The 19,836-nt window shown below is 45.2% G+C and overlaps 1 protein-coding gene across 2 annotated transcripts in view; it reads right to left on the bottom strand.

The window, feature by feature from the left end:
* Positions 1 to 1,168: 1,168 nt before the first annotated feature.
* LOC132887164 (NACHT, LRR and PYD domains-containing protein 3-like) overlaps positions 1,169 to 19,836 on the bottom strand; it is a 35,272-nt gene continuing 16,604 nt past the window's right edge. The window contains exons 8-11 of one of the 2 annotated variants that reach the window (XM_060922629.1): positions 3,504 to 3,677; positions 3,208 to 3,384; positions 2,832 to 3,005; positions 1,169 to 1,539 (exon numbers count right to left, since the gene is read on the bottom strand). In XM_060922629.1, coding sequence (XP_060778612.1) covers positions 1,527 to 1,539; positions 2,832 to 3,005; positions 3,208 to 3,384; positions 3,504 to 3,677 — 538 coding nt within the window. In that variant the 3' untranslated portion in view covers positions 1,169 to 1,526. The remainder of the gene's footprint in view (positions 1,540 to 2,831; positions 3,006 to 3,207; positions 3,385 to 3,503; positions 3,678 to 19,836) is intronic. The other variant, XM_060922630.1, reaches the window with a different exon arrangement.

Raw genomic sequence — 19,836 nt, 5'->3', positions numbered from 1 at the left:
AGTCTTCACCATCGCAATGATAAAAAAGGACCTTCTATGTAAACTATCTAATGCACAGGAATAATATTTACATTGTGAAATCAATACATAATTTTCATTATGATTAACGAATATTGGCTAGAATATGCTCAATGAAAAACAGACTTCAACAAGATGAGTGACCAGGCTGAAGTTCGCCTCAGAAAGATACATATTTGGTCTAATTGCAGAATGTTCTTCATTAATTACAATATTTACAATAGGGAGAAACATAATAACCAGCATTTGATGTGTACAATCCACTGGCTCGGTCATATTTTCTGTCACAGGTTGAGTACTGAAGTTGCAATGCGAATGTTGTTGTGATTAGCTCCTCATCTCGTGGCAAAATGACGTCAGTGGCCAGTCAATGAAAACTTGTGCATGTCCACACCGGACTTCCTCTCTCTGCTTGACTGTGCAAAGTGAGTGATTTCATGTACATTATTTGCTCAGGAATCTCCTCAAAATAAATAACTTCCCAGCTACAGAATGGCCTGTTTTTTTTTTTTTTTTTAGATATTACAGAAATAAACATATCACAATGACCAAATTTCAGAGGGAAATAAGTTTCACCGATTTTATAAAATCAAAAGGGTGTCTTGCTTTAAAATGTAGTGGCTCGGGGTGTGTTCTATAATATAAAAAATAAATAAACCATGTATTTAAATGTGTAAAATAAAAAGGAGAAAAGATCTATTGGGTTTTAATAACAGTTCCCGTTCCCTCTCACACACTGTAATACACATTTACAGTCTCATTGAGTGATTTGTTATTGTGAATGTTATGGCAATCAAAAATATAAACAAATGTGATAGCAGTCATTTTGGTGGCACTCCAACTTTTGGGAAAACATGACAGAAAATGGATTTGTCTCCAGCTGTATGTGTCACATCAACAGTGAGTTTACAGGATATCACTCTCCCTCTAACAGGCACATGACGACTGCATTTCTACAGTTCAGCACTTTTTCTTCCATTTTTCTCTTCAGCACATGATTATAAAGCAGTGTGTCACTCAGCCTCTCCAGCACAACATCAGAAATAAAGAGTTTTACCCTGATGTGCAGCTCTCGAAAAACCTCTCTCTCTCTCTCTCTCTCTCTCTCTCTCTCACACACACACACACACACACGATGTTGTGTGTTCTCAGTCACCTTTTATTTTGTATTGCACATTGTAGATACATTTATCATCATATATACAGAATTGTATGGAATGACTTTACAGTAAATGTACAAGAAGGTTTTCAGTTGCCGTTTTTAAAATGATGTAAATTGAAGACAAAAACAACTGAATCAATATCACAGCTGTGAGTCACTGAAATAAATGTTTCACTGTCATGTTCTTACAAACTGAATGAAACCATGTTGAGCTGCGAAATACCCGGGATAAATAGATTAAATATATGAGGAAATATCGGTGTGACGTAACGTGGAGCTGAGTGGATAAAGGATGTGATCAGTCACGGTTATTGTTGTGGAACTTCAACATCTGAATGTGAATGATTCAGATCTTAATGCTGTAAGACAGAGAACAGGACAGAATGATAAGGTTAAACACCATCAATCATCAGAGTCCTTACACACACCACAATGCTAATGATTTGCGGGGTCATTATTTATATATGATTACTGAAGCATGATTTTGAAAATATGGCTCATTTTCTCAAAACACTTGCCAGACCCAACTGGGTGGTGAAGAGAACCTAAATATATTTCTTTCTTTCTTTTTGGTAACTTTTTCTGTATATTTTCCCCTCAGGTTTTCTTTTCTGTTCACTGTATTTGATGGAGTATATTTTTGTTCCTTCAGCTGTAACAGTAATGTACGATGTGCTGTGCATTTGTCTGACTGATTTGATTTGTCGTGGAGAAAAATGAAAGGTTTTTCTTCAGCAGTGTTTGTGTTTCTGTACATATTTCTGGAGACTTGAACAGTTTCTCTCTGCATACAGAACTATGATGACAAGCCCACTAAAGATGAAAGTGCTTTTGATTGAGAACAACAGTGTGGCGCTGGTTGGACAAAAATGTGGTAATATGAATGAAATGTGTGCTGTTTGGTGTAAAAGTTTTGATTTTGATAAGTGTTGATGTAGTTCTGAATGTAGTGCTTCATTTTGCAGGACATATGAGGAGTTTTGCACTTTGGGTTTGTGGTTTTGTGAATTGTGTTCAGTGTTTTAAGAAGATGAGTCCTGTTTTCACAATGTTGCCTCAGCAATCATAAAATAACTTGAATGACTTTTGAAAATGGAAAAAGGACAAATATCCTTTAAATGACAGGGTCAAATGTCTTCATTTAAAATTCAGAATTGAAAATAATGTTATGTATGTATGTCTGTAAATAAATAAATGCCAAATTTTGCCCTTTGGTAAAGGAAGGCAAGATTTGGACGAGGCATCTGAGAGACTCAGGTGTGTGTGTGTGTGTGTGTGTAGAGACAGTCAGTAACTCACTGTAGTGTCTCCAGTGTACAGTGTGGATCCTTCAGTAGATCAGAGAGCAGCTTCACTCCTGATTCTCCTGGATTATTGCAGTTCAGATCCAGTTCTCTCAGGTGTGATGAGGGATTTGACCTCAGAGCTGAAACCAGAGCAGCACAACCTTCACCTGTAATACTGCAGTGTTCCAACCTGTAGAGAAAAAAATCTCACAGTTACAGCATAAATCACTCAGCTTTACTACACAACACACACAAACTTTATATACAGTACACTTACACTTTATATACAACACAACACACACAAACTTTATATACAGTACACTTACTGTGTGTGTGTGTGTGTGTGTGTGTGTGTGTGTGTGTACCTCAGTGTCTCCAGTGTACAGTGTGGATTCTCCAGTCCAGCAGAGAGCAGCTTCACTCCTGAATCCTGCAGGTTATTGAGACTCAGGTTCAGTTCTCTCAGTCTGGAGGAGTTTGAGCTGAGAACTGAGGACAGAACTCGACAGCTTTCCTCTGTCAGATTACACTCACACAGACTGGAAGAGAAATGATGAAATATGAGAACACTGATATCAAACACACAAACACAGCCATAATCGTCGGCTGTCCGTCGCTAGCATTGATGACTGTTTCATTTGTATGTGCAGAAACTGAAGGCAAAATTAGGACGAGGGCTCTAAGAGACTGTGTGTGTGTGTGTGTGTGTGTGTGTGTGTGCAGAGACAGTCAGTAACTCACTGTAGTGCCTCCAGTGTACATTGTGGATCCTTCAGTAGATCAGAGAGCAGCTTCACTCCTGATTCTCCTGGTTTATTGTAGTTCAGATTCAGTTCTCTCAGGTGTGATGAGGGATTTGACCTCAGAGCTGAAACCAGAGCAGCACAACCTTCACCTGTAATCCTGCAGCCAGACAATCTGTAGAGAAAAACATCTCAGAGTTACAGCATAAAACACTCAGCCTTACTACACAACACACACAATCTTTATATACAGTACACTTACTGTGGTGTGTGTGTGTGTGTGTGTGTGTGCACCTCAGTATCTCCAGTGTACAGTGTGGATTCTCCAGTCCAGCAGAGAGCAGCTTCACTCCTGAATCCTGCAGGTTATTGTCACTCAGGTTCAGTTCTCTCAGACTGGAGGAGTTTGAGCTGAGAACTGAGGACAGAACTTTACAGCTTTCCCCTGTCAGATTGCACTGATATAGACTGGAAGAGAAATGATGAAATCTCAGAACACTGATATCAAACACACAAACACAGCCATAATCATCAGCTGTCCATTGCTAGTATTGATGACTGTTTCATTAGGATGCGCAGAAACGCAGATGGGCCAAGAGGCCCATAGAAGAACAACAGAGTCATTCACAGCGGTGGCACAAACGGCCTGTCTGAGCTGCCATAGAATTTCTTGCTTTGTGAGCGCTCGTATACTCCTTTTGATGCTTGTCTTCAATTGCAGACACTGAGCTTTTAACTATGCTTTGCCATGTTGCTCTGAGGCATCCCTTTCCCATGTCTGATCAATAACTCCAGCATTCTTCATGTTCCTCTTCAAGACATCTTTGTACCTCAGTTTCTGTCCTCCTTGTCTCCTCTTCCCTCGGCTCAGTTCTCCGTAAAAAACAGCTTTGGGTAGTTACATGCCAGACGTGTCCAGCCCAACGAAGTTGGGAGGCTGTAATCAGGGCTTCCATGCCTACTGTATTGGCTCACCTGAGGAGTTGTCCTGCCATCTTATTTTTGAGGTTTTTTCTCTCTGTGCTCTCACGGAAGGCAGTCACATTTCTCTGCCTCTCCTGTCCCTTATCTTCCCTGCTTTGCTCCCCTTGTCTCGTCTGTCTACTGTCTATACTTTTGAGAGACTCTCTCCGCACTGCTCTCCAAACTAAAAAATCATGGAATTGATAAATTGGTCTCTTAACGAAATTGACACAATTTTCTCGACGAGAAGCCTGGGTTCGGGGGAACCGGCCTGTCCTGCCGGAACGTTCGCAGCTGGCTACACAATGGACGCGTGGGATAAGTGGCAGGTCGTGTGCCTGGTGGTTCTTTCTGTGGAGGACATTGAAGACATCTACCTATTCGGAACCATGATTACAGGTCTTTTGCTGATTGGATTAGGCATTGCCCTGGTTTATCAAGGAAATCAGAAAACGGTGAGAGCTGTCCAAAGCCCCGTAAAGCTGCCCGACATGATTGAAGCAGTGGGCAGAGCTGTCAGCACTCAGACTGTGGCTATTCAGAACTTGAACTGCAACATGGATAACATCATGGAGAAGCTTTTGGCTTTGCAAAGGAAATCGATTGATTCAGAGACCAGAATGGACAAACAGAGTAGTTGTGTAAAAGAATGCGTCTACTCGCCCCAAGACCAAACAATCCCAATCTTATCTGCTTTCGGCTCCCTCAGACAGCACTGGCCTCGGTCAAGGCCAGTGCTGGAACAACAACTCCCCCTGAAGATCACTGCAGTGAGACGCTCTTGCATTCCTTCTCCCACTTCCCATGGTTGCCGCTTTACCCCCAGTGTGACAAGCAGGTGCACGACCAGCACCGTCATGGCTGCAGGAACGGACGGCTGCTTGCTTGCATTGGGTTACCTCTACCTCCATCTCTCCCCCCCTACCCCCTCCCCTGATCACCCCCCCTCAAGTTTGTCATGTTGTAAAGTGTACTTGTGTTATTTTGTGCTTATGTGCTGAGGTTTTTTTTTTTTAATGTTTCCACACTGTACTCCTCATAGGAGCATAGTGTGGCGGTTGTTTTTTCTCCTCCCCTCTCCTCATGTTACTCTGTATTTTTTTCTTTTCATCCCTGTCTTCCTGTCCTGTCTACTCCCCCTCTGTCAATTGTATGTATGTGTAAATGTAAGGATGGGTTGATGGCCAATTTCGCTGGTACTTGTGACTAGTGACAATAAAGGGTTCATTCATTTATTTATTCATTGATGCAGGTGTCGGACTTGTAGCCTGGTGAGTTTCTTGAAATGTTTACGGTAGAGCATCATGCATTTGGTGGCATAAAGCAGAGACGGTAAGACTGTGGCATTGTATACTTTCAACTTGGTGGTTCTTTTGATGTCTTGGCAAAACCATAGTTGCTTTTGTAATGCACCGAAGGCTTTGGTGGCAGCTTGAATCCGGGAGTCTACCTTCAAGTCTGATGAGTTTGTGTTGGTAACTGCACTGCCTAAACAGATGAAACTCTCAAAACTCCTAAGAGATGTTCCATTGACAAAAACAGCGTTGTTTGACATTGCCTTTGGCTCAGGTGAGGGTTGGTACATGAGTTCTGTTTTCCTGGTTTTGATTTTCAATCCAAAGAGGGTTGCAGCTGTGGCAAAGCGATCAATGATTTCCTGCATGTCATCCAAATCTGTTGATACAAATGTAGAGTCATCTGCGTACAGCAGTTCTCACATGCAAATTTGCCAAGTTTTGGTTGAGGACTTGAGTCTGGCAAAAAGTAAAAGTTTGCCTTCTCATCGAGTCCTGGTGTAGACTCCTTTATCTAGGTTAGTGCTTATCTAGTCTCTAGGACTGCTGCTGTAAGGTAGAGTATAAACAATGTCGGGGCAAGAACGTATCCCTATTTGACACCATGATTGACAGGAAAAGCTTCACAAATGTTTCCTCCAATCGAAACCATCCCAGACATGTTCTCATGGAAGAGCTTAATGAGCCGCATCAGACTTTCCGGGCATCCATACACTTCTAGTATCTTCCAAAGCATCTCTCGGTCAGTGGTGTGAAAGGCCTTTGAGAAGTCTACAAAAACCACATACAGAGGTTAACATTGCTCAATGGCTTTCTCTTGGAGTTGTGTAAGGATAAAGATCATATCTGAGGTAGATCTGCCAGCCCTGAAACTACACTGACTTTCTGGAAGTACACCTTCTGAGATATTTTTAATTAGGTTTAGAACTATCTTGGCCATAATCTTGCCTGCAATGAAAAGCAGAGATATGCCATGGTGGTTTCCACATTCATTCCTTTCTCCTTTCTTTTTGTAGATGGTCACAATTAGTGTATCTTTGAAGTCTTGGGGAAGACACATGCTCTCCCAACATGCATTGTACACTTTTAAGAGTGCAGCTGTCAGGCTGGGGCTGCCTTGCTTCGGCATGTCAGCTGGGATGCCATCTTGGCCAAGTGCTTTGCCACATCTAGTATCCTTGAGTGCTTTCTTAAGCTCATCTGATGTGATGGGTACACACAGATCTTCTCTTGTTGATCTCCTCTCAAGCCAGCAACATGCCTCAAGATCGGCTGACCCTTGCTGGTTTAGTAGACTGGAGAAATGCTCCTTCCACCTTCTTTTTATATCTTCCAGATTTGTGTGGAGTATACTTCCATCAGCACTTTTCACTGGTACCACTACATTGCTTTTTGGTCCATAGCACGTCTTTAGTCTGGCGAATAATCCATAGTAGTCCTTGCTGTCTGCCAGTTCCCATGGTTCCTCAGCTTTTTTGCACCACCATCTGTCTTTCATGGCTCTTATTTCTCATTGCACTTTCACTTTAATATTGTTGAAAGCTTTCATACTTTTATCAGAGTTCTTTTTTAGATGTAGGTTGTAAATTTTGTGTTTTTTTTCTTCTAACAAAGCTTGGATAGAATTGGCCTGTTCTTGAAACCAATCTAGTGTACTTTTCTTCTGCTGCCCAAGTATATCACTTGCAGTTGTGTACACAATATCTTTCAGCTGCTGCCACATGTCCAAAACATTTTCTGTGTCTTCTTGATCAGGGGCATTTTCCTATAGAGCAGTTGTAAGAGCTGTTTTGAGTTTGCGCTGTCTTTCATCATTCTTCAACTTGTCTATGTCTAGTTTCTTTCTTCTTGTGTAGGCTGCTCTTTTGGATCTAGGAAATGCAAGCCTCAGTCTCAGCTTTGATTGGACCATATAGTGGTCTGTTGAGCATTCAGCTCCTCGCATTACCTTTGTTGACAGAATTTCTTTCATGTTGGATCTGCAAGTCACGATATAATTGAGGAGATGTAAGTGTTTAGATCTTGGGTGGCACCAGGTGAAGTAATTTTTGTCTAGTTGGAGAAAGTAGGTATTTGTGATGCATAGCTCTCGGGTTTTTTTTTTTTTTAGAAAGATTTTGTTCATTATTCAAGCCACATGCTCAATTTTGTACTCAATTTTTGATAGGGAGAGCAGGGAGACTTGGGACAATTTTGCATCTTTTGTAGATTATGTGAAATTCTTTGCAGGCAGCACCACATTCATATTGCTTTAAAGAGTATTTACTATACCCTCTTACCACAACATTAATGTGGCAGTGGGGCATAGTCAAGCATTTGTGAATGAAGGGTGGGGCCAAGGAAGATGAGTGGCAAAGTGATCACACCTTTTGTCAATTGATGTTGTGTGTGTGCCTATTTCAGTGATGACAGAGCGGTGAACAGGAGGGGGAGAGTGAAGAGGTGGCTGTCTCCTGGCCAGAGCATGTGTGTGTGTGTGTGTTTACGTGCAAGTTTATGTTAAGCTGAAAAGAGAGAGTAAAAATAAAAAAAAAGACGGCATAATTTTCCCACCTGTCTGCGCTTCAGTGTTCCACCTAGCCTCAGGGACATACTACAGTTAGTTTCTCAGTTTGTCACTTCTACTGGCCTTCAGGCTTAACTTTTTTTCTGTTTTGTTTGATTGTTTTTATCTATCTATCTTTCTATCTATGTGGGAGACATGGAACAAAAATAATGCCAAGACCAACATGTTTCATTTTTATTTATTGTCAAAACTGGTAACATATGAACTGTATGAACACACAGTGCTGGTACAGCTATAGAAAAATATCAGTTTAGTCAAACTTGATGAGACAAAACAGTTCCATTCTCAAGAGGGAATAAAATAAGCTTAATCTTCATGCAGGAACCCACCAACATTTTTAACAAAAGATTTAAACAATTTTATATTTGTAAACCAGGTGGCACAGTGGTGTAGTGGTTAGCACTGTCACCTCACAGCAAGAAGGCTCTGGGTTCGAGCCAAGTGGCTGATGGGGGCCTTTCCGTGTGGAGTTTGCATGCTTTCCCCATGTCTGTGTGGGTTTCTTCTGGGCACTCCGGTTTCCCCCACAGTCCAAAGACATGCAGGTTAAAGTGCATATCCTGGACCAATTTTGTGGGGTTTTTTTTATATGAAAGTATGTCCCTTTACACACTCATCCAGAAGGGTCATTTTGCACAAAGCCATCTGTCTACAGCAGAAAAAAATAAAATAACAAAACATGTCTGGAAAAATCCCAAGAGAGTCTGGAGCCAGATTCATGATGTCACCTACGGAACTGCCAGCAGGCTGCGAGAGCTTGTACGGTTTCAGTGCACAGCCTGTGTAGAGCAAGTTTAGCAGCTAGCGATTTTGCAGTGAACTATGGAATTGTCACCTGAGTGCAATGTTACTTCACCTTTGGATGAAGAATATAATGAGATGTCAGAATTATTTCTTACCCTGGGAACAGTCAACTTGTGAATTGCCGATTTTCTTGGTCTTTTTCTCAGCTCTGCTTGGTCCTCGGCTTCGGGGGCCTCAGTGGATGCGGCACTTCGCCTTCTGTCAGGGGAGACGAACACGGCTGGCTCCTTTGGTGACGCTGACACAGATGGAGACGGTGTTGCTTTGGGCATTCTGACAGATGGAACTGCATCTTTTTTCAGATCAAGTTGCCTCGCAAAGCCCATTTCCCACTGCAAATAGTTCTCAAAGTCATCGGGCCTTGTGAAGTGAACACCATAAATAATGCTGTAGGCTGTAGCATGTAGCCAATTTTTCCGGATGCCTCGCACGAAGCGCTCCCATTTCTCTCTCATTGTCCGGTCTTTTGGAAAACGATGAGTACTAATCCCATCAAGATTGGTGTTGCCACACCCTCCTATGATACATCTGTTAACCATTTTAATAATTACGTGATAACGTTGAAGAAATTTGCAGAAAACCACCAGGTCATTTTCTCATAAACAAACCAGCGCTGACGTAGGATTCAGAAGGAGGCGTCCCGCACGTGACGTCACGAAAATCAGTGTTTGCTGGGAAATCCAAATACCAAGTTTTTTCAGAGGTGGACGAATTTGTCTCAAATGGCTTGATTTCAACTGAATTTTTCTGGTATTGTGCAAGGTAAAAAAAAATTGTGCAAAATGCAAAATGTGAGAGATATTTGACCAAAATTTAATATAAAATAGGAGAATTACATTGATCTTGCTCCTGAATTTACCCTTGATATGCACTTTAAGCTAATTTGTGGCTCTAAATTGACAGTAGGTGTGAATGAGAGTGTGAATGGTTGTTTGTCTCTATGTGTCAGCCCTGCGATGATCTGGCAACTTGTCCAGGGTTTACCCCGCCTCTCACCCATAGTCAGCTGGGATAGGCTACAGCTTGCCCGTGACTCTGCACAGGATACACAGTTATGGATAATGGATGGACAGATGGATGGATATTTGTAAACCACAAGAAAAAATAAAACTGTAATATGAACTGCCCCAACTCTCCCCATCCAGCCATTTTGAAAAAAATAAAATAAAATAATCCTTAAATGTTTTCTCCCCAGCATTTAAAGATACTAACTGCAAAGTCATCTGAAAGTTTTACTTTTTTTTTTTACTGTGCATGGCATTTTCCTATGTCCCACAAGAACAAAATTATGTGGATGAGATCTGATCATTTTGATGTGCTGATGGTCAATTTTCTCTATTTTGGGACAGTTTTCCTACCTGTTGAGGTAAACAGTATGGCCCTACAGAAACAGCCGAATGTGAGCAGCTTTAATTAATTAGCGTAACTATGAAATTGGGTCACACAAAGATGGCAATGCACAGAAAACATTGTAACTCTGCATCGACCTCAGAGAGTTTTGAGTTGCAGGTATGTACTTTGTGGTTGACATTCATGAATAGATCCATGAAACAAAATACGAATATATCTTTTCTCTGTTACTGCTTTTGTGCTATTGTTTCTTTCTCTGTAAGATCAAAACATTAGGTCTATAACTCCATACTCAGACTGAATAATACAAGACAAGCACTGCAAATTCTTCATCAGATTTCACGCCCATTTCATCCTTCATTTGATTCCAGTGGTTGATCTGTCCCTTCACAAAAATTCTTGTGGACAACCTTTTGGTTTCTGTTGCTTTTCTGGTGCACTTTCTAGCTGATTCACTTTCATATTTTCATTTTCTTTTCCACTGGCTATTAGCTGGCAGGGAAGCAGAGTCCACCATGTTTGCCTATGCCAGTGGTTCCCAAAGTGGGGGGCCCGCCCCCCAGGGGGGGCACAGAGCCATTGCAGGGGGGGCGTGAGGCATGGATGGAATGAATGAATCAATCAATCAATAAATTACACTGCTAGCATAACATGGAAAAGTTTTTGGCAGGGGGCACGGGGCTCCCACGTAAACACAAATCAGAGAATGAAGCATCACCAAATGTGCTTCCAAAGCAAGTTCATTCCAAGGCAAAGACAAGAAAATATGACAACACATATCTTGTCTTTGGCTTCACCTGTACATCGGTGGGTAATGAGGAGAGACCGCAGTGTGTTGTCTGTCTTAAAGTGCTAGCTTGAGACAGCTTGAAGCCGAACAAGCTAAGACACCACTTGGAGACTGTGGCAGTGGGGGCGTGGTCAAGTGCCGGTCTGCGACAGGAGGGCGGAGTCAGGGAAGGTAAGTGGCAGAATCACTACACCTGACGGCAATTAACCTGTGTTTGTGTGTGTCTTCCCAGTGACTGCGCCCTATTTAAGGAGGGAGAGCGAGAGCAGAGGAGCTCTTCCCGGAACCAGACGCCGAGTGTGTGTGTGTCTGTAAACTTTAAACCATAGTTGTTAGACTGAAAAGTGTGACAATAAAACAGTGTATCAACCTGATCTCTGTCCTGCCGTCCTCTGTGCTCCACTCATACCTATCGAACTGCTACAGTGGTGCCGAAACCCAGGAGAAAGTGGAGCACCAGCGGATCAGCCCCATGGAGTCCTCCCCATTCGCCGACCTGGTCCACGCCCTCGCCACAGCCCAGCAAAGCCAGCACCAGGCGCTCGTCACCCTCCGAAAGGAACAAGAGCGACGATTCGAGGCCCTGGTGCTGGCCCAGTAAGAAGACCGAGAGGCGTTCCTGCACCTCCTCGCATCGGCGGGGTCCACCAGCGCTCCTACCGCGGGCCTGTCTCCCCTCACCATCACCAAGATGGGCCCGGGATGACCCCGAGGCATTCATCACACTCTTCGAGCAAGTCGCAGAAGCCTCGGGGTGGCTGATGGAGCAGCGTGCGGCGCACCTCCTCCCCCTGCTAACGGGAGAGGCACAGCTGGCCACGCTACAGCTCCCCGCTGACCGCCGGCTGGCCTACGTGAACCTCCGCCAGGCCGTCCTCCAGCGCATGGGGTGCACCCCAGAACAGCAGCGCCAGCGCTTCCGTGTGTTGCGCTTGGAGGAAGTCGGCCGGCCGTTCGCATTTGGCCAGCAGCTCCGGGACACCTGCTGGCGGTGGTTGAGGGCCGACAACCGCGACGCCGAGGGAATCATCGACCAGGTGGTGCTGGAACAATTCATCGCTCGCTTGCCAGCAGGAACTGCGGAGTGGGTCCAGTGCCACCGCCTGGCATTGCTGGATCAGGCAGTCGAGCTGACGGAGGACCATTTGGCGGCTGTCCTGGCAGCAGGACAGCAGACGGCATCTTCTCTTCTCTCCTCTTCTCTCTCTCTCTCTCTCTCTCTCTCTCTCCCCCTCCTCCTGTGTCCCGTCCTCGCCGGCACCACCCCAGCCGGCCTGCCGCACCCGCAGTGCCCTCCCATTTCTCCCTTCTGTGTCTGTCTTTCCCCCACCTCAGGTGAGTGAGTCCCAGAACACCGGTGCAAAGGGAAAGCCCGGGCTGGTTTGCTGGCGCTGCAGGGAGCCGGGCCACCTTCAACAGCAGTGCACGGCGATGGAAGTGGGCATGGTGGTTCGGATCCCCGACGCACCAGAGGCCGCCCTCGATCGGGCCGGAGCGTATCGCATACCGGTGAGTATCCAAGGGGATACATATCAGGCGTTGGTGGATTCTGGCTGTAATCAGACCTCAATTCACCAAAGCCTGGTACAAAATGAGGCATTGGGGGAGCACAGGGGGTGAAGGTGTTGTGTGTGCACGGGGACGTTCACAGCTACCCTTTTGTGTTGGTCCACATTTTTTTCAGAGGGGAAAAAGTTATAGTGAAGGCGGTGGTTAATCCTCGCCTTACCCACTCTTTAATTTTGGGGACTGATTGGCCAGGATTTCGGGATTTAATGACGCACTTAGTCAAGAGTGGGTCCTGCCATTTAATGGGGGGAGGTCCCGGGGTCGCTTTGGCGGGAGCAGCTGTCACAGAGCCGTCTATGTCATCTCCGCGTCAGAGTGAGGAGCCACCGGCCCTTCCTCTCTCTCTTGGGGAATCTCTCGCAGATTTCCCATTAGGGCAATCGTGAGACGAGACTCTGCGACATGCGTTTGACCAAGTGAGAGTAATCGATGGTCAAACGCTCCAGCCGAACGCCACCCCGCCCTTCCCCTACTTCACGATTATGAAGGATAGGTTATACCGAGTGATGCAGGACACTCAAACTAAAGAGCGAGTCACGCAGCTTTTAATTCCGAAGAGCCACTGGGAATTGGTATTCCAGGCAGCTAACTTTAATCCCATGGCTGGACACTTAGGGCAGGATAAGACACTAGCCCAAATAATGGCCCGATTCTATTGGCCGGGGATTCACAGCGATGTTCGTAGGTGGTGTACGGCATGCCGCGAATGCCAGTTAGTAAATCCAGCGGCCATTCCAAAAGCGCCTTTGCGCCCTCTTCCATTGATCGAGACCCCGTTTGAGAGAATTGGGATGGATCTCGTCGGGCCATTAGATTGGTCAGCACAGGGGTACCGCTTTATATTAGTTCTGGTGGACTATGCAATGCGATACCCAGAAGCAGTGCCTCTGCGCAATATCTCAGCATGCAGTATTGCAGAGGCACTCTTCCGCGTCATCTCCCGAGTCGGAATCCCGAAAGAGATTCTAACTGATCAAGGCACTACATTTATATGTCACAGACACTGCACGAACTGTATGGGTTATTGGGGATTAAGCCGATCCGCACCAGTGTGTATCACCCACAAACGGACGGTTTAGTGGAACGGTTCAATCACACCCTCAAAAATATCATTAAAAAAATTCGTAAGTGAGGACGCACGTAATTGGGATAAGTGGCTCGAGCCCTTGTTGTTCTCAGTGCGAGAGGTTCCCCAAGCCTCCACGGGGTTCTCCCCATTCTAATTATTATATGGGCATAAGCTGCGCAGCATCCTAGACGTGCTGCGGGAAAATTGGGAGGAGGGACCTTCACAAAGCAAGAACGAAATTCAATACGTTATGAACCTGCACGCAAAACTCCACACGCTCACCCACCTAACCCAGGAGAATTTGCGGCAAGCCCAGGAACGGCAAGCCCGCCTGTAAAACAAGGGTATGCGCCTTAGGGAGTTCACACAGGGAGATAAAGTACTTGTACTGTTGCCCACTTCGAGCTCCAAATTGATCACCAAGTGGCAAGGACCCTTTGAGGTCACACAGCGAGTCGGGGACGTCGACTACGAGGTGAGGCGAACGGACAGGGGTGGGGCACTACAAATTTACCACCTCAATCTGCTTAAGCTCTGGAAGGAGGAGGTCCCCGTTGCATTGGTGGCAATGGTTCTGGAGAAGACGGAGCTGGGGCCGGAGGTTCAAAAAGGGGCATTGACATCACGTACCCCTCCGGTCCCCTGTGGAGACCACCTCTCCCTGACCCAGCTCACGGAGGTCGCCCAGTTGCAGACCGAGTTTTCGGATGTGTTCTCGCCCCTGCCCGGTCGCACTAACCTCATAGAGCACCACATAGAGATGCCCCCAGGGGTAGTAGTGCATAGCCGTCCTTACAGACTACCCAAACACAAAAAAAGGTGGTTCGGGAAGAACTTGAGACCATGCTCGAAATGGGCATCGTCGAGGAGTCCCACAGTGACTGGAGCAGCCCGGTGGTCTTGGTACCCAAGGCCGATGGGTCGGTCCGGTTCTGTGTGGACTACATAAAAGTCAACGTGGTGTCTAAATTTGATGCGTACCCAATGCCTCGTATTGATGAGTTGCTCGATCAACTCGGCACTGCTCGCTTTTATTCGACACTGGATTTGACGAAGGGATATTGGCAGATCCCCTTGACTCCCCTACCCCAAGAAAAAACGTCCTTTTCCACACCGTTTGGTTTACACCAATTCATCACCCTTCCGTTTGGGCTGTTTGGGGCACTCGCTACATTTCAGCGGCTGATGGACAGAGTCCTCCGCCCCCACACCACTTATGCGGCCGCTTATCTAGACAATATCATCATCTATAGTAATGACTGGCAGAGGCACCTTGAACATCTGAGGGCTGTCCTCAGGTCGCTGAGGCAAGCGGGTCTCACAGCCAACCCAAAGAAGTGTGCGATTGGGCGGGTGGAAGTACGGTATCTGGGCTTCCACTTGGGCAACGGGCAGGTGCATCCCCAAATTAATAAGACGGCAGCGATTGCGGCCTGCCTGAGGCCCAAGACCAAAAAGGGGGTGAGACAGTTCCTGGGGCTGGCTGGCTATTACCGTAGGTTTGTACCTAATTATTCGGACGTCACCAGCCCGCTGACTGATCTCACTAAAAAGGGGGCCCCAGATCCGGTCCAGTGGACGGAGCAATGCCAGCGGGCTTTTTCCGAGGTAAAGGCTGTACTGTGTGGGGGGCCACTTTTACACTCCCCTGACTTTTCTCTCCCCTTTGTGTTGCAGACCGATGCGTCGGACAGAGGGCTGGAGGCAGTTTTGTCCCAGGAGGTGGAGGGAGAGGACCACCCCGTCCTCTACATCAGTAGGAAGCTGTCAGTGCGTGAGGGGCGCTACAGCACCATTGAAAAGGAGTGCCTGGTGATCAAGTGGGCAGTCCTCGCCCTCCATTACTACTTGCTGGGGCGCCCTTTCACCCTCTGTTCGGACCACGCTCCCCTCCAGTGGCTCCACCGCATGAAAGATGCCAACGCACGGATCACCCGTTGGTATCTGGCACTCCAACCCTTCAATTTTAAGGTGGTCCACAGGCTGGGGGTGCAGATGGTCGTGGCGGACTCCCCCCCCCCCCCCCCCGACGGGAGAGGAAGTCCGCTGCGGGCCGGACGGCCGCCCGGCCTGAGTCAGGCGGTGGGGGTATGTGGCAGCGGGGGCGTGGTCAAGCGCCGGTCTGCGACAGGAGGGCAGAGTCAGGGAAGGTAAGTGGCAGAATCACTACATCTGATGGCAATTAACCTGTGTTTATGTGTCTTTTCCCAGTGACCACGCTCTATTTAAGGAGGGAGAGCGAGAGCAGAGGAGCTCTTCCCAGAACCAGACGCTGAGTGTGTGTGTGTCTGTAAACTTTAAACCATAGTTGTTAGACTGAAAAGTGTGACAATAAAACAGTGTATCAACCTGATCTCTGTCCTGCTGTCCTCTGTGCTCCACTCATACCTATCGAACTGCTACAGAGACAAAACATCCAGAGCACAAAGACAAGCCAGTTGAGTTTTTCAGACAAAAACTCGTAAACTGCCGTGCTCAACAGTCCCTATTTACTAAAGCTGCATCCGTGCCGGCAAATGCTCAACTCGCCTCATATAAAGTTGCCTACCGAGTGGCACAGTGTAAAAAGCCACACACAATAGCAGAGGAATTAGTACTTCCCTGTGCTATGGACATGGTATCAACTATGCTTGATGACACTGCAGCCAGCAAACTAAGGGCTATTCCTCTGTCCAACAACACCATCGGCAGGCGCATTTATGACATGTCAAAGGACATAGAGGAGCAGCTTAGTGACAAAGTGCATGACAGCTGCTTTTCTCTTCAGATGGATGAAGCCACTGACAGTAACAAAGACTGTTTATTAATTACAGTACTTACGTCAGATTCATAGATGGAGATGACATGAGGGAGAAATTGCTTTTCTGCAAAAAAGTTACTGGCAGAGCGACAGCAGAAGAACTGTTTAAAATCATTGACTCTTACTTGAAAGAGGCCAACCTGAAATGGGAGGACTGTGTGGGGATCTGCACTGATGGGGCGCAGGCTATGGCTGGGAAATGGGCAGGGCTGCAAGCGCTCATCAAGCACGTCTCCCCCAATGTGCAGTGGACGCACTGCATGATACACCATGAAGCACTGGCATCTAAACAGCTGAGTCCCGAGCTGAATGATGTAATGACCAACGTTATTGCCACCATCAACTACATCAAAACACGACCTGTCAAAGCCCGGATTTTTTCGGCACTGTGTGAGGAAGTGGGCTCCGACCACACAGCTGTTCTGTTTCACAGCGAGTCCCGATGACTGTCACGTGGGAAGGTGCTGTCCAGGGTCTTTGAACTGCGAGATGAAATCCGTATCTTTTTGAAGGAAGAGGGCAATGATCTTGCCCACAAATTTTACTGTAACAAGTTCCTCATGAAACTTGCATACATCTGGCAGATAAAATCACATCATTCACCAGAAAACTTGAGATGTGGCTGCAGCGAGTGAAGTTTGGAAATGTGGACTCATTTGAGAACCTGAAATCATTCATTGAAGACAACAAACTGCAGAACACAGCATACATCTCTGCCCTTCAGAACCATTTCCAGAAATATTTCCTGATGCAGGATCCCAAAGAATATGACTGGATCCGTGACCCCTTCAGTGCAACACCACCTGCCGACTCCAGCACATCAGAGGAGGAACAGTTCATTGATGTCACCTCTGATTCAACAATGAGGCTGCAGTTTCAGTCAAAGACACTGGCTGCATTTTGGATTGGAGTGGAGAAAGATTACCCACTGCTAGGTAAGAGAGCCCTGGCCATACTTCTTCCTTTTGCCACATCCTACCTATGTGAGAGAGGTTTTTCTGCTGTGGCTTCAATCAAGACAAAATACAGATCAAAGCTGGACATTGAAAATGAACTCAGAGTGGCAATCTCAAAACTGCAACCCAGATTTCAGAAGATCTGCAGCATGAAGCAGGCCCACACCAGTCACTGAAAAGATGTGAGGATTAAAGGTGTCATTTTTGCACAACAAATCTTTAGGTTTTTGTTTTTTTTCTTCTCAGGGAGTTGGTCATGTTTTAAAACCCATTTTTGCAGAGAGGCAATGTTTGAAAACTGCATTGATAATGTTGAATATTAAAAAAAGAAACCTGTTACACAGTTAAGGTGCTTGAAAACAGTTATACTTATTATATTGCAACCTGTAGTTTATGGCAGTTTACTTTTATTTGTTCAAAAAAGGTTGAGGTTTGTATTAATAAACTGCAATGGAGTCTGAAAACAAAATGTGTATGTGTGTCCTGTTTATCTTTTTTTTTTTCTCTTTTTGTCTGGGGGGGGCGCAAAAATTTTCTTATCTACCAAAGGGGGGCCCAGCAGAGAAAGTTTGGGAACCACTGGCCTACGCTGACTTGTTTTGGTTAAAATTAGGTCAAACACGCCCCATGGTGGTCATGTGATATTGTTGCTCACTTGCTTTGGCAATCTCCAGAATTGTAAAACACAGGTCACATTTTATCTCGACAAAATATTTACACATAGGATACATAGTGTATGCAGCAGCACAACTGCTTAATTTCAATTCAAATCAACTTCAAATCAATGCAAAACATCTCGAAACTCCAACAGCAATATAAATAGGACATTTTTGCCCAAACTCAACTTTGCAGTCATAACCTTTACATTTAATAGTTTATCCTATATCTGGTAACTCTAGGCTACATACTTTAATTCCTAATAAATCCTGAATTCACCAGCATCCAGGTTACATTCAGCCTTTTTTGTTTTAAGAATATGGCTTACAGCTCGTGAAAATTAGAAATCCAGTATTTTTTTAATGTTTTGGCCAGGCACCACCCGAGCTGATAATCACATCATCAGTTTTTCATTGGCTAATCAGATACAAGGTATGCTACCACTCTTGCCATGAAGTTGGGGGTAAAGGTGCCTTGCTCAAGGGTACTTCAGCAGTCCTGCTCATCCAGGGATTCAAACCAGTGACCTTTTGGTCCCAAAGCTGCATCTCTAATCATTAGGCCATGGCGTCCCCAAATTATTAGAATATTTCCTAAGATCAATCAAAAAATGATTTACAATACGGAAATGCCCAACTTCTGGAAAGTACAGTGGCATGCAAAAGTTTGGGCACCCTTACTGAAAATGTCTCTTACTGTGAATAGTTAAGTGAGCAGAAGATGAACTGATCACCAAAAGGCATAAAGGTAAAGATGACACATTTCTTTTCCATGTTTTCTGCAAGATTTGTGTATTATTTTTGTTTTGTACAATTGGAGAGTGAAAAAAGAAAAGGAACACCATGCGAAAGTTTGAGCACCCCAATACATTTGAGTTCTCAGGTAACTTTTACCAAGGTTCCAGACCTTAATTAGCTTATTGAGCTGTGGCTTGTTCAAATTCTTCATTAGGAAAGGTCAGATGATGCAGATTTCAAAGCTGTATAAATTCTCTGACTCCTCAAACGTGTCCCTAAATCAACAGCCATGGGCTCCTCTAAGCAACTCCGTCGCATTCAGAATAACAAAACAATTGATGCTCACAAAGCAGGAGAAAGCGACAAGAATGTAGCAAAGTGTTTTCAGGTAGCTGTTTCCTCAGATTGTAATGTTATTAAGAAATGGGAATTAACAGAAACAGTGGAGATCAAGGTGAGGTCTGGAACATGAAGAAAACTTTCTGAAAGAACTGCCTGTTGGATTGCTAGAAAGGCAAATAAAAACCCCTGTTTGACTGCAAAAGACCTTCAGAAAGATTTAGCAGACCCTGTAGTGGTGGTGCACTGTTCTACTATGCAGCAACACATGAACAAATATGACCTTCATGGAAGAGTCATCAGAAGAAAACCTTTCCTGCATCCTAGCCACAAAATTCAGCATCTGAAGTTTGCAAATGAACATCTAAATAAGCCTGATGCATTTTGGAAACAAGTCCTGTGGACTGATGAAATCAAAATAGAACTTTTTGGCCACAATGTGCAAAGGTATGTTTGGAGAAAAAAGGGTGCCAAATTCCAGGAAAAGAACACCTCTCCAACTCTGAAGCATGGGTGTGGATCGATCATGCTTTGGGGTTGTGTTGCAGCCAGTGGCACAGGGCACATTTCATTGGTTGAGGGAAGCATGGATTCGAATAAATACCAGCAAATTCTGGAAGCAAACATCACACCATCTATAAAAAAGTTGAAGTTAAAAAGAGGATGGGTACTACAGTACAATAAGACAATGATCCAGAACACACCTCAAAATCTACAATGGAATACCTCAAG

The sequence above is a fragment of the Neoarius graeffei genome, chromosome 5, assembly GCF_027579695.1.
Source record: "Neoarius graeffei isolate fNeoGra1 chromosome 5, fNeoGra1.pri, whole genome shotgun sequence".
In the NCBI taxonomy this organism is placed as follows: Eukaryota; Metazoa; Chordata; class Actinopteri; order Siluriformes; family Ariidae; genus Neoarius; species Neoarius graeffei.
This window is presented reverse-complemented; position numbering and strand designations above follow the sequence as displayed.